This window comes from Suillus subalutaceus (assembly GCF_016647625.1).
Source record: "Suillus subalutaceus strain FC151 chromosome Unknown DFJ58scaffold_185, whole genome shotgun sequence".
Classification (NCBI taxonomy): Eukaryota; Fungi; Basidiomycota; class Agaricomycetes; order Boletales; family Suillaceae; genus Suillus; species Suillus subalutaceus.
Genome location: NW_024540434.1, coordinates 88,000 through 100,988, shown reverse-complemented (window position 1 = coordinate 100,988; position 12,989 = coordinate 88,000). Strand labels below are relative to the sequence as shown.

Here is a 12,989-nt window from a genome sequence, read left to right as displayed (position 1 = left end):
TCATCTGGACCGCGCTGATAAATGTTCGCTTCGACCTCACAACGAGTCTGCTGGAAAACATCCCAGGCTCAAATCAGCGGACTACAGATCATGGTGATTCTGATTCTGATGATGTCGACTTCGATGTCGACAATGATGACGATGATGACATCCCAGCAGAACTTCTTGCGACCATCACATCTCCTGGCCATTCACGCCCCATCACCAATCACTTTGCAATTGCGAAGCTCCTCCAGGACAGGGAGGTGGGGACGGTTCCCATGCCATTGTGCTCATTCTCTGTCGGACGTACATCATTTCATCTTGCCCATGTCCATCCATTAGATCCATTTCTGTTGACGACACAGCTCTCAAGTTTGATGTTCCAGACCTGCGACCAGCCATTGCTGACTTTCTTAGTCGCGAAGCTGCTCATGGGCAGGATTACGTTCATACTATTGGGGGGGCTAGGAGAGCTAAACCCACCGCTTCACTTCCATTCGAAAAGCTCCAGGTCTGGTTCAAGCTTCGATTGCAGGATACGGATCTTCATGATATCAGTGTCGTGCCTGCTCAGACCCTGAATTGTTCACCACCTTCTGGTGTCTGGACTTGCGGCCGGTATGATCCGGTCATTGTAAACGACAATGCGAGATGCTCATGGCCTGCCGATGGTCTTCATGGTACGTTTTTCTCTCCTCCCGTGCTTATTATTCTCATTATTAAATCTCAGGGCACACCGTTGGTGAAATTAGGCTGATTCTGCGTCCTGTTGGAAAAGCTGGCACATATTGGTCATGGAAGGACCGCTTCCTCACCTACGTCTATCGCTTCGACATCATTCCACAAGGTGGAAGTAATCGTGAACCGAGTACTCAAATGCACATACTTAAACGAGCGAAGCGCTCAAATGGTACTCGGTGGGTGATGTCGTACCAGTTACGCAGCTCAGGGCACCTGTCAACCTTGTACCTCGCTTTGGTGCAAGTGCGGACAATCGTCTCACCCAATATAACAGTATGGAACATGCTTCAGAATTTTGGCTCAATAAATACTGGGACAAAAACACATTCTTCCCTCTTTCATGTAGCTTCACAGATTGGTTTTTTTTAACTCATGTATACTAGTAAGATAATCGCTTTGGGTGAGAAGCCGTTTATTATTAGTTCTTGGAATGCTGCGCTTTGCGGCGCATGATAGCACTGTCTGAAACGATCCCACGTTGTCATACTAGCGCAAACCAGACAAAAAATGGCTTCCTTTTTCAGGACGGTTGACAACAGAATCAAACTTTCCTCCTTGTTGTCCATCCCCGACGTCAGCGATGTCCATACCATGAACAAAATCACTTCTGACGAACTCAATCATTTGGTTACGCACGAGGACGCACCAGAGGCATCGCAACCGCTGGGGCACTTGCTGTCTCATATTTTTAAACCTTTCAAGGTCCCTCTCCCTCATGTATCTGAACTCCAAATTCCTCTAAAAAAATCATCCATCCCAACGAACACGTCAGATCGCAATATCATGGCTTATCGCCAGATTCTCTCGTGCCACTATACAACATCGAAACGAGTACTTGGAACTGGGATCTTCCAGTTAATCCCCCTGGAGGTGGCTCGGACTCAGACACTAGTGGTGGTAGTAGCCACGGTGCTCCAGCGAGTCAGGACCCAGAGGTTGCAGAGAGTGCAACTTACGAAGAAATTTTCGCATCCTTTATGAATGCTCTTGCTGGCTGTTTATCAGCATCACAACCCCTCCTAGAACGCGAGTGTTATGCAACTCGCACATGGAGCGCAGCCAATGCTCACAAGGCATTGCCCGGGAGCGAGATAAAGCGCAAACCTGACCTTGTTCTATCTGACGATGTCACAGCAAAGTGGGGAAATATCAGGGTATCCGGTGAGCTGACACATAGTCCTTACAGCCTGCAATGCGGCTTGGGAAGGCTCCAGACACCCATGCCTACCTCATGATGAGCGAACAGCCCTGGAGGCGCTTTTCGCTCATATTATCATTCACTAATGCCTATCGTCATCTCAGAGTCCTCCTGTATGATCACTCTGGTGGCGTGGTATCTACCCGGTTCGACATATCAGCAACCCGACTTATTTTCTCATATAATCGCTGTTATCAATTTCGGCAATCTAGAATGTGTCGGTATGATTCAACGGTTTCGTTCACGAAACTTGTTTCGCCACCCCCTCCAAAAATCCGTGAATATCGCCCAATCAAGAACATACCCCGACGTAGCAGTTCAGCAGACCCTGCCGCATCCACTTCTGAATCCCTCGATGAACTGGGCTCTCGGGACCCGTCCTTTGACGATGATATAAAGTCTGTAGTCTCTCATGACTCTGACGATGATCTCGAGTCTGTGGTCTCTGATGACTCTGGCTCTGAGGAACGCTTAACTGACTCGGAGGACGCACCTGAAGGAAATTCAATTGAATCTACTATGCAAACGGAAGAATTCCCCCCATCCCTCCCTCCAGTGCAACCCACTACGGTGTCCAGTGCCCCCCTCCTCAGCCTCGCGTCCCAAATTCCCCAGGACTTGACAGAGAGTATATCTTCCGTCACGCCTCATCCTTCCCAATTTCCCTACTCTGCGCACTCACCTGAACCTTGTGGCAAGATCCGCGTAGGGGATGACGTGTACATTATCAAGCGAATTCTTTCTGCAAGCCGGGGGCTTGTTGGTCGTGGATGTATCTGCTATCTGGCCAGTCTGGGCGATGAAGATTTTATCATCAAGGACCATTGGGTTCTCGGCAAGCGGGAAGATGTCATTTTGAATGAGATAGAGATGTTGAAATTAATGCAAGGTGTCCCTGGCGTTCCCGAGCTAGATTATTGGCTCGTCACGACATCAGAAGGCGAGACGTCACTCGAAGTTATCGCAAAAGGGAACGCCGGAGTACCAAGGGCACCAGTCGCACTCATGTCCGCCTTGTCCTAAAGCCGTGTGCTCGCCCCCTCCACATGTTTCGAACGCTGAAAGAGTTCGTGAGAGCGTTAAGGGACATTGTGATCAGTAAGTGTCTACTAGTTGAGTTGTGTAAGAGCATTGAACTGATGTTTCTTCTTGTAGTCCAGAGAACGGCGGTGGAGGAGCGCGGGATCCTGCATCGCGATTGTAGTCTTAATAATGCGATGATCCTGGATGATCTAGACCTCAGCAAGGGGTTCCTTATTGACTGGGAATTTGCAGTACGCATTGCTGCGGACAATAAATATCCCATCGGTGGTACGGTAAGTACATTCATTTCATATCGAGTTTCAAACATTGATTCATTTTCCAGGGCACGGTCCCCTTCATGTCACGCATGCTTCTCAGCCAGGTTTCGCTTTTGCAACAAAAGGTGGTTGCAGACGCTGAGCAGAAAAAGCTGATGAAAGCAAACAAATCGAAATCGAAGAATGCTCCTGCCCTGAAAACACCGAAAACCTCCTCAGATTCTTTAGCGCTGCCCGTTTCTCATGTGGTCCAAGGTTACTCTGATGATCTTGAATCTCTTTTCTTCATATTCGCTTGGGTTTGCATCAAGTTCTGCGGTCCCAACGGCACGGTCCGTCAGGAGCGCATGCCCAATTCCTTACTCGATCGCTGGACCAGCCTTGACCTGGCATCGTGTGCTGCCTTCAAGATCACCTTTTTCGCGAATCCATTGGATGAACAGCGTCTCATAAACGAATTTCACCCATACTTCAAACCCCTCATCCCCCTTGCAAAGGATTGGTGTGCAGCATTGAAGGATAACATGGTTAACCCTGTTACCTTTGACGCCATTCTTCACATACTCAACTCTCATCTGAGGAGCTTTCCGATGATGAGGAGCTCCAATCCACTGTGACAATGCTCAAGAAAACTGCCACTGCTCTTACTAGTAGCTTGAAACGTGTTGCTTCACTGTCTTTGCCCATGCCGAAGCGGAGGAAGTCGGACGACTTGCCGGAGACATCCGAACAGGTGTAACATATTGCATATCGTATGCATTTTCTTATTAGTAGTTATCACACTGACTCGGATGGGTGTCACGTATTTCCTGACATGTATATGACTACTTGTAGATCTACTCTGAGTCATGTACGACTGACATCGATATGTTTGCCTTATAGTTTACGTTTTTCTTACATAATGATATGTTGACTTGGATATGTGACGCCAACAGCACACTTACAAATTAATTGCACGTAATAACACAGCTGCGCATTGACTCGAAGGTGCGAATTTTATGTCTTTCTATCGGTGCATAGTCTTTGATTACCTCCATCAGCGCTGCGTCCTGCATACAGTCGAGGCAAATACCGTAGCAGTACTCCGATAAGCATCGCAATAACCGTCAAGGCTATACGAGTCCTTCCGCCAAGATTTGTATAAAATGGTGGTCTGATTTGTAAATTACCTGTCTTGCTGCTTTCTTTATTGCAACATGCCTCCTCGTGCAGTAGCCAGTCCCAAGAAGAAAAGGTCCAAGCGCAAAGCTTCTGACGCTTCAAAGGCTAGCTTACCGAAGAAGCCCCGTGCAGCAAACCCCGTCGAAATTCCTAGCATGCCGCTTGTATCTCTTGGTCTAACCAAAGTTGATGCAGCGGACGCTGCTCCTCGCCTTCGTCCGCCCCAATGCGGGAACAGGGGGTAGGAATGCCCAGCTGGAGAAAATTGGGGTAGTGTTAGAGGCTAAGTCCGGAATCGGAAACCAAGGGCACCACATCTCTTGGTACGGTCAATCCCGTGAACCCTCAGGCTCCAGAACACATCGTAAAGGCGAAAGAATCATCAGAAGGTATAACACACAGTCTTTGTTGTCGGTGGTGTTGATTGTGCGTTTAGGTGCTCCCCCCCCATACAGTCCTGACCCCTCAGACTTCAGTGCCAGCCCCGGTGCCTCATTTTTTATTGCAGCAAAATGGCGGGAGGTTTGGTTTTGCAGCTTCGACCACCAATCGTGTTGTCCCTCCTGGCGCAGAGCCCAATCCTCAAGTCTTGAATAACCCATATCTTGAGCAGCGCAATCAGAATACTTTCGCTGATCACTCCCGCAGTTCACAACCTCAAACAAACTGCTACCTTGTCAGATTACAATATAGACCCGGCCCTGCGTGAGAGGTGACGTCGCTAGCAATTCACGCAAGGCTGTAGGATCCGATGGAGGACAGCGACTCTAGCGGTAGTGGTACTGACACTGACATTGACAAAGACGACAACGAAGAGGGTGAGGACGAGGCAAGGGCGAGGACGAGGATGAGGACGAAGGAGACGAAGGAGGAGAATAATGAATCCCAGTTTGGTTGGGGGGAAGCTCACCAACGGCAGAAGGGACATCCAGGTAAGAATTTAATGTTAGGAGTTACCCTCACTGACTCAATTTACAGGATTTTCAGCTGAAGGACTCCCTACTCAGGCTCGAGTTGCTCGCCCTCTGACACCAGACTTCGAATTTCAATACTCACGCGATGAAGATGAAGACTCTGCCCGGATGCGTCTCAACAACAGCAACCAGGTATTATTTTCATTATTCGTTTGCATCATGCTCACAGTTTCTCACCTTTTAAGCCTCTGGGCACCTTACCAGGAGTGCAGCAGGAACGATCGGATCCTCAGGTGAGAGAGTAGTTCTGTTTTAGATGAGGCTCACAATATTTCAAAGACTAACACCTCAAAGGCCGAGGATGTATTGAAGCGCCACCATAAGAAAAATGGTCAGCCTCGCCTTCCCGACCCTGAAACGCTCCAGCTGTTGAATCAAGTGGCGGAGTCTGTCGACCAAGTTCAGCGCCGGTCCAAAATCCAAGAACCCCAAGGGATCTGACGGGCCGAGGCCTGATCAACTGGCTTGGTATGGACCACGCTGGAAAAGTTTTCTCGAGGAGGCCAAAGGAGAGTGTCGCGGGCAGCATGCCCTGGAAAACCCATTCCCGCCTTTAGTCAAGGAGATGCCAGGAAACCATCTCCGAGGTTCTACTTTCAGTTCTGGTCGCATGGGACAAGAACGGTAGACAGTTTGAAGCTGGTACGTACTTGTTTGTTCCCGAACTAATATCCCGAACTAATCTGTTTCATATCGTGATGCAGGGGTCTGGCCAGAGCAGCAATATAACATGACGCGATTGGTGTGTGGTTTACTTACATTCATAATTCCTTGTTGACGCATCTCACATTTGTACTACAGTTGTATGACGACCTGTCAACTTGGCGGTCTGATCTGAAGAAGATTGCAATAAGCATCGCGCCGCTATCATACTCGCTTTTGCCTCCGCCTTCGGTTCCTCCTCAACAACGTGCAACTTGGGTCGAAAATGCTGCTAAAATTTACTCCAGGGTGGTTTGTATTTACGGTTTGGAATAGACGAGAATGTAAGTGATTTTGCGCTAAATATGCCCATACTCATGGCAAGATCAACAGGGGCGAACAAGGAACTTCGCTAATTCTGCCCTCCGTGATGCATCCATTGCTTTTTTTACACAGGACCTTACCGGATTGCACGGAGGCGGCCAGATCATTTCCGCACACAATTGCCAATATCATGCTTAGCCTTAGTTGCCACAGTGGTGACGTGTTCTCCTCCCCTTGATGTCATGCTCATGTACTGATTTTTCTATCTGTAGTTCCACTGCGTCTTTGACGGTCTTGAGAAGAACGGTAATGGTAAACGTTATCCGAATTTCTCCTCGAAGGAATACTCGCCGATCTACCGGAAAATGCTCGACATCATCAAAAATACCCTCAAGGACGAATATCACGGCCCTAGATTGTCAGCACAACTTCGAGAATGGGCCGAAGCCGGATGGTAAGTTCTTTTCATATGAAAAACCTCAACTGATTTCATTCATACAGGGCCGAAAATCTCAAGCTCGACGGCGGCGCTATGGAGGCGAGACATGACCACCTCCAGGTTATTCTGGACTAAACCTTTGTATTCCGCACTCTTCACTTACCCTGTAGTCGCATTTCTTTTGATTCGTCATTTACTACTACCTACTGTTATGTGCTTTCGTGTTTCCGTGATCCGAGATTCAATATATGTCATTTGTGGCTATGCTACTGTATTGAGTGAAAAAAATATGTACAACGAGCAATGTCTGCACAACTCCCATTTTCTGAGTGGTCTGTGAGTGTCTGTACAGCCATAGACAGAGCAAACCAGCGCTATTTAGTCCTCACTGGGTGTGTCTGTGGGCATCTGTACAGGGATTGACAGAAAGGTCTGCTACTGTAGTGAGCTAGGTAGTAGGGACCAAGCTATACGGCTGGGATGCTGTACAGCTCTGTACAGCTCTGTACAGAACATTATAGTTTACTGATGCAAAATGACAACTTACTGGGTGTCATTGATCCCACGAGCGTCGTCCCTGGGTCCCAAAGACAGTTTCTCCACCCTGATCGCGATGCCAGTGATCGCTTCCGTCTAAGGCTATTACTTAGCAGGAGAAACTCAGGTATAGTTCAAGAAACTCACTCTGAATAGTACGAGGGCTTGATCCAAGTCTTTCTCCCATTTAGTAATCCGGTCGCGATCGATGGTGACAGAGAGGAGCCGGTGCAAAAATCCCTCCTTCGATGACTCTATGTTGCTATTGATGCGGCTTTACTGACCTGGACAGTGTCATCAGATTCTGGCGATGGCAACATTGGTTCAGCTCACTTGTTGAGCTGAGTTAATGCATGCCCCAAGTATCCTTGCAGATCGTCTTTGGTAGCACCTTTGGTCGCTCTTTCAAGAATTTCCCTGATGGTCTCGCACTTGTCGGCTATCGCTTGGAAATCGGACTTGTTCTTGATCACCGACTGTATAAACGTAGGTCTTCACTAATCTTTCTGGGAGTTAGGCCAACGCACCTGCGCAATAGTCAAAATATTCGCAATTGTTCCAAGGATGCCTTTCACCAGATCGATAGGCACAAGGTCTTTGGTAGCATTGATTGCTGATATAGTGGCACCCAGCAGCTGGACCACATTATCGTTCTGGGACTACTTATCTTCAGCAGATGGTTGTTTAGTATGTGGGCCATTCTATGTTAGATTAGATACACGGTAGTGAAATGTGGATGTCTGCCTTCTTGCCTTTGGTTGCCTGGTTCTTCCAGCCTTCGGGTTTTTGGAGAACATCGCCTGAGATTGTGTGGTGTGTTTGAATCTGAGTGGGTTTTAGCCACCAAACCAATGCCTCTACCAACCTTAAATAGAGCAGAGGTGGAGGGTGAGAAACTGCACGGTGTAAACACATAGCCTGCCGGGCGTCTATTGTATTGATACGTTTCATACCCTCAACTTTGGAAGGAACTCGAGACAGATTCGGGATAGTCATCACATCATTAGACGCGCATGTCACACCGCGTTATATAGACCTGCCGCACCTCGTGCAAAGTGGGAGTGGCAGATGTGGTTGGTGGGAGAAGCTGATACAGCGTAGCTTTCCAGTAGCTGGTTATGCATGTACAAGTATCATAGCTAGTGCTGAGTTTTCAAATTTCAGGTCAAGTAAAGAGTACTTGCATTTGACGCGGTGTTGACAGCTGCACGTGATCAAAAACTTTGGACACATACTTTGAACTTTGAACTTTGTGATTCAATCGAAGCCCAGTCAAATACAGTCTCCAGCAAAGTACTCCCCCAAGGTCCTCTGTTCCCACCTTTGCACTCTCCCTTCCCGTAGCTCGTCTACTAAAGAAGACCATGTTGCCTTCTCAGTTCACGTAGGCTGTTGAACTAGTTGTGGTTACATTCGCTCCGTCGTAGAATGGTTAGGGTTCTCCCTCGTAATACCTCTCCCCTTTCAGCTTCTCTGAGTCATAACAGCAAGTTCTTCCTCCCTTCTCGCCCTGGGTACATGATGTTGTCGCCAGAGCGTGTCTCGGTGGACGCCATGTCTTGACGACACACAGCTCGGCTTGCTACATGGCACAAACCGCCCTGGAGGACGAATGCCTAGTATACCTCATACCTGCAACACAGTTGCCGAGTCTCAAATAGGTGCGAGGAAGGGAGAGAGAGATTGGAGAGGGAGATGTGACAGTAGAATTATGTTGCGGTTGTTGTTCTAGAGCACTGGGCACGAATATAAGTTACTGACTGGAATCAAATAGCTCGACGTTCTCGACATTGAGATGATCCTATCAAGATGGCGTGAAAGTGCATACCACGAGAGGTCAGTCTCAATTAGATAATCCGAATCTATATTCTTGATTCAATGAATTATCGATTATTAGATCTATCATACAGAGCTCGAGATACTCAGATAATCGTGTCAATTCCCTTGCACATTCTTTGAGTTCCCATTTCGTCTAGCCAGGTATATCAACACTGATAAGGGACTAGATTAACGTACGATGTTATGCGTGAACGTGTACCAAGCCCAAAAGGGAGCTTGTAAGAGGAAAAGGTGACGCGATGAGCAGTCTGGCCTTTTCGATATACATGACACTAAATGCACGCTCACAGTTGAACAGCTTAGCCCTCAGGTCGACTAGCTCCAATCGGAACTATGCATTGACTCTCCCCATCAAATGTTACATCATCGGCTGCTACTTTGTCTTCAACACGCACCATTCCAACATATCCCCTTCTACAACCTTCTTCCGCCCTTCTCAGCTCGAAGCCAAATCCATTTGCATCATCGACTAATAAACCGTCGATTCTACTCCATCGTTCGGGGGAGCTGCTAGTCGTATATTTCTTCCATCTTCCTATCTCCAAGACACACTGAATCCCCCAACAAACGTGAATACCTCAGGTCTCTCGGACCATCGATCGATCTACTCGACTCCTTGCCACAAGGCTCGTACAACTCTAAAATTTGGTACTCGCTATTCTCAATGATAAGGGCCATTGACTCCTTGACCGCATAATCATTGCTATAAAACATTAATACAACAACGAAACACAACGGTGAGCTGGTAGCAAGATGCGCAACCACTTAGCTTGTGTGTCATACGTAGTGACTGCAGCGCAAGTTAGCTGTTATTACAGGATGCGCTTGGCATCTGTTTCTGCTTGGGCCTTGTATAAGTGACTCGTGGAGCTTCAAACATCGATCAGCCGCTCCGTAGAGGGGACTCCGTGTCCTAGGTGGCAGAAAGTAGGAGAAGTTATATCATCCAAATCACTTCGGAACATAGAATACATAGCTCGACGAGGCTAAATATTACAACGAAACAAATAAGTATGCATACTCCCCACACAATACCATAGTTGATCATTTGGATCGTTGTCTGTGCTACACATATCTGCCAGTCAACGGATTTCCACCAGCCTGGAAAGTACTGATGGTCATCATGCGTGTTCCCCCCATCGGCCCTGGTCACGATCTTAGCGTGATATTCTCGAATGCTGAGGATCAAACGCGGGTCCCAGCACAAACATCTGCAATACCTGTGCAATTGACCAAATGCCAGAGTAAATATCACTTCCCATGGACGACGAGTCCTGCAGAGAAATGATGAGAGAGTGGTCAGCTGCAGATGCCAGTCACAGGTTGGCGCACCGTGATACTTGGAGAAAGTGTGGCAATTCTCAATGAAGCCACAATAGCAAAGCTAGCAAACGCGGAACTTCAGTGAAACAAGATAATAATATCCAAGTCACCGAACTCACGCTAGAAAGTAAAACACGTGACTCTGTATTAACATCGTTAAACAGTCCCCAAGGGTCGATCCTGTCCACGAATGTCGCAGTTCATGGAAATGTTTTATAACAATCCAGACTGTAAGAAACAAGACGAGAACCTCCCACACAGCGGTGGATATCATATTCTCGTAAGTCAGATTTGTCATGTTCGTGTCCATGTAGGTAATGCAGATATGGAAGCCGGAAAGGACGGCCTCCTCTGGTAAATGTCCATTAGTCCCTTGTGTTCAAGACTTTCGTCAATAATCAAAACTTGCGTGCTGAAACACCCAGGTTTTCAACCACTACCATAACTCCGGAGGTGATCGTGCAAGCCAGCAAGGTTACAACAAGAAAGATGAGCAACTTTTTGGATCCATGATACATGGCATTTATCCGAGCAATCATGATGACTTTGAATGATATTTCAATAAAGTCAATATCAGTAAGGGAGCCGCGGGTGAGCTCACCGCCCAGCAAGCCATTTACGATGACAGGGGTCCATGACCCTATGTACCAAATCATAATGCCTGAAGACCCAGTTACTTGGTGGTGGAATAAATACTTCAAATGGACTCACAGCTGTTGAAGTCATTTTCTTGAGGACACAAGCTAGCAGAGAATATGACTCACTCCTATATAGGAGCATAGTCAGTAGTTAAATGGGAGTGGCAGGCATCGGTGCAGAATACGCACTACATCGGCAATCGAGACAGGGAGAATCGCTGCATACTGCCAGTCAGAAGGAGCGAGCATATTTGAGGACACGTACACAGGATGTTCATGCTGATTGCGAAATATGACTTATTAGCACATTGCAGTGTTATGCAGATAGGCTTGTAAACGTACACAGAAAATAGTATTCCAATGTAGCGCACCTAGCATTTGTTGAAGTCAGCACAACATGCCAACTCCGCTCGTAGCAATAACGTACACAAATATAAAGAACAGTCATGAAAGACCAACGTTGGCTCTGCCCCGAGTCAACTGCATCAGCCTGTTTGGTTCTGATACAGGACTTTGCTCACCAAGACGAGTTCGAACTGTTAAAGCATTCTTAGTGAGACGCGCAGCCTGCAGGTCATGACATCAACTTACCTCTTGCCCGAATGTTAACGCTTGAATACTGTATAACATATCAATGATCCCTCGGAACGTAATATCGCTCACCCCAATCGTATACCACCACAGTGGAGCTTGCAGCTGTGAAGCGATAGTCGAATATATTGAGATATCACCGTTGGCATCACAATTGCTCTTTACGAACCTAAGAAATAGTTGATAAAAGAGTTATAACTGATGAATGACCACAAAGAGGGGTCATCTAATACTACGGTCATATCGAGATGGGATGTATTTGAGTGCGTGCAGAGATATCGCCGTCCATCACCTTTATAGTGATTAGTTTGGGTGTCCATTTCTCGAATCAAAATTTTGATTGATCACAGCACCTGTTGACGTTGATGGATAAAATCATGTAGATAAGGGGAGACGCCATTATGTCAATGCTGTGTATCGACAATGAACCGGACGTCATTTTGATGGGGATCACGGTGCATGGGTAAGAGCGACATTTGCAGTATCACACGGTTAAGCGACAGATTGGTCGGAAGGCCTGAGTCAATGTCGACTTCGGCGTAACTGTTTAGACTCGTAACCAGTCTGGACCACGTATTTGAGAGGTTGACACGCCATCCGACTTGTCCGTGGTATATCACAGTATATCACGAGCCTATAGAGGCCTATATAGCTAGTGACTATCGGGAATTAATATTGTCCGATCATAACGCGGTGACGTGCCGGCAGGATGAACTCAGCTCACAATGTCATTTCTCGCACGATTGTTGGTGGGCCCGGGGTATCAGGAAAGTACCTTCAAAAACAAGGCTATGCGGCGTAGCAGATGTGACAGATCTAACTTAGCGGGTGGCAAGCAGATTGATCGATGGACACCACATGTATGTAAGCAGTCGAATCGAGGTGACTGCTGTGGCAGCAAAGGCGTTCCCGCTAGGTCAGCTCTTAAGCTTCATCGTCTTGATGAGTCGGATAGCGAGGTGAGTCATCAAGGCACAAATGCCAAACATTTGAAATTTTGACTAGCTAGCTGGCCCAGAGTCTGGTTAGGGATTCGTTTTGTGGGCCAGACGTATAGCATTAGCAGCTAGCTGACTGGCGTGTGGGCTGTGTGTGGAGAGATTTTAAATTCGAGAGCTGCCCTACTTGTTGCCTGTCAAAACCGGTTCGTGTTCCGACGACATTGCTTTTTCATTGATAAGCTACCGCATAACTCCAAGACTGAGTACTCACCAATTGCTTTATATATAGTAATTTTCATGAATGTTAATGACCCTTGATGACAAGAGACCCTACGTAGCACCACAATTACTAAATAGG

The 12,989-nt window shown here is 47.3% G+C and overlaps 5 protein-coding genes across 5 annotated transcripts; 4 read left to right on the top strand and 1 right to left on the bottom strand.

The window, feature by feature from the left end:
- Positions 1 to 68: 68 nt before the first annotated feature.
- Positions 69 to 2,944, top strand: DFJ58DRAFT_734722 (uncharacterized protein; the record flags this gene model as incomplete). The annotated part of the gene is made up of 7 exons (XM_041386533.1): positions 69 to 288; positions 348 to 662; positions 713 to 835; positions 883 to 996; positions 1,522 to 1,877; positions 1,910 to 2,067; positions 2,134 to 2,944. Coding segments are annotated over 7 exons (2,097 nt in total), but the record flags the coding sequence as incomplete, so codon positions are not given.
- Positions 2,945 to 2,967: 23 nt separating this feature from the next.
- Positions 2,968 to 3,961, top strand: DFJ58DRAFT_734721 (uncharacterized protein; the record flags this gene model as incomplete). The annotated part of the gene is made up of 4 exons (XM_041386532.1): positions 2,968 to 3,019; positions 3,077 to 3,237; positions 3,288 to 3,749; positions 3,803 to 3,961. The coding sequence occupies 4 exons, from the start codon at positions 2,968 to 2,970 to the stop codon at positions 3,959 to 3,961; spliced, it is 834 nt and encodes a 277-aa protein (XP_041237296.1).
- Positions 3,962 to 4,418: 457 nt separating this feature from the next.
- DFJ58DRAFT_749681 (uncharacterized protein) lies at positions 4,419 to 6,421 on the top strand (the record flags this gene model as incomplete). Its single annotated transcript, XM_041387681.1, has 11 exons — positions 4,419 to 4,599; positions 4,658 to 4,809; positions 4,853 to 5,059; positions 5,129 to 5,315; positions 5,362 to 5,489; positions 5,543 to 5,590; positions 5,637 to 5,756; positions 5,915 to 5,999; positions 6,062 to 6,099; positions 6,159 to 6,343; positions 6,393 to 6,421. The coding sequence occupies 10 exons, from the start codon at positions 4,419 to 4,421 to the stop codon at positions 6,333 to 6,335; spliced, it is 1,323 nt and encodes a 440-aa protein (XP_041237295.1). The 3' UTR covers positions 6,336 to 6,343; positions 6,393 to 6,421.
- DFJ58DRAFT_160788 (uncharacterized protein) lies at positions 6,413 to 7,190 on the top strand. The gene is made up of 2 exons (XM_041378957.1): positions 6,413 to 6,777; positions 6,825 to 7,190. The coding sequence occupies exons 1-2, from the start codon at positions 6,561 to 6,563 to the stop codon at positions 7,100 to 7,102; spliced, it is 495 nt and encodes a 164-aa protein (XP_041237294.1). The 5' UTR covers positions 6,413 to 6,560; the 3' UTR covers positions 7,103 to 7,190.
- DFJ58DRAFT_917550 (uncharacterized protein) lies at positions 6,997 to 8,096 on the bottom strand (the record flags this gene model as incomplete). The annotated part of the gene is made up of 6 exons (XM_041395537.1): positions 6,997 to 7,265; positions 7,310 to 7,395; positions 7,447 to 7,573; positions 7,633 to 7,775; positions 7,827 to 7,958; positions 8,019 to 8,096. The coding sequence occupies 6 exons, from the start codon at positions 8,094 to 8,096 to the stop codon at positions 7,211 to 7,213; spliced, it is 621 nt and encodes a 206-aa protein (XP_041237293.1). The 3' UTR covers positions 6,997 to 7,210.
- Positions 8,097 to 12,989: the final 4,893 nt, after the last annotated feature.

What these genes read in the sequence shown, in the direction of transcription:
- DFJ58DRAFT_160788 (XM_041378957.1), top strand. Translation starts at nt 6,561, where the DNA reads ATGTCATGCTCATGTACTGATTTTTCTATCTGTAGTTCCACTGCGTCT. An exon ending in GAATGGGCCGAAGCCGGATG is followed by an intron (nt 6,778 to 6,824) that starts GTAAGTTCTTTT and finishes TCATTCATACAG; the next exon opens with GGCCGAAAATCTCAAGCTCG.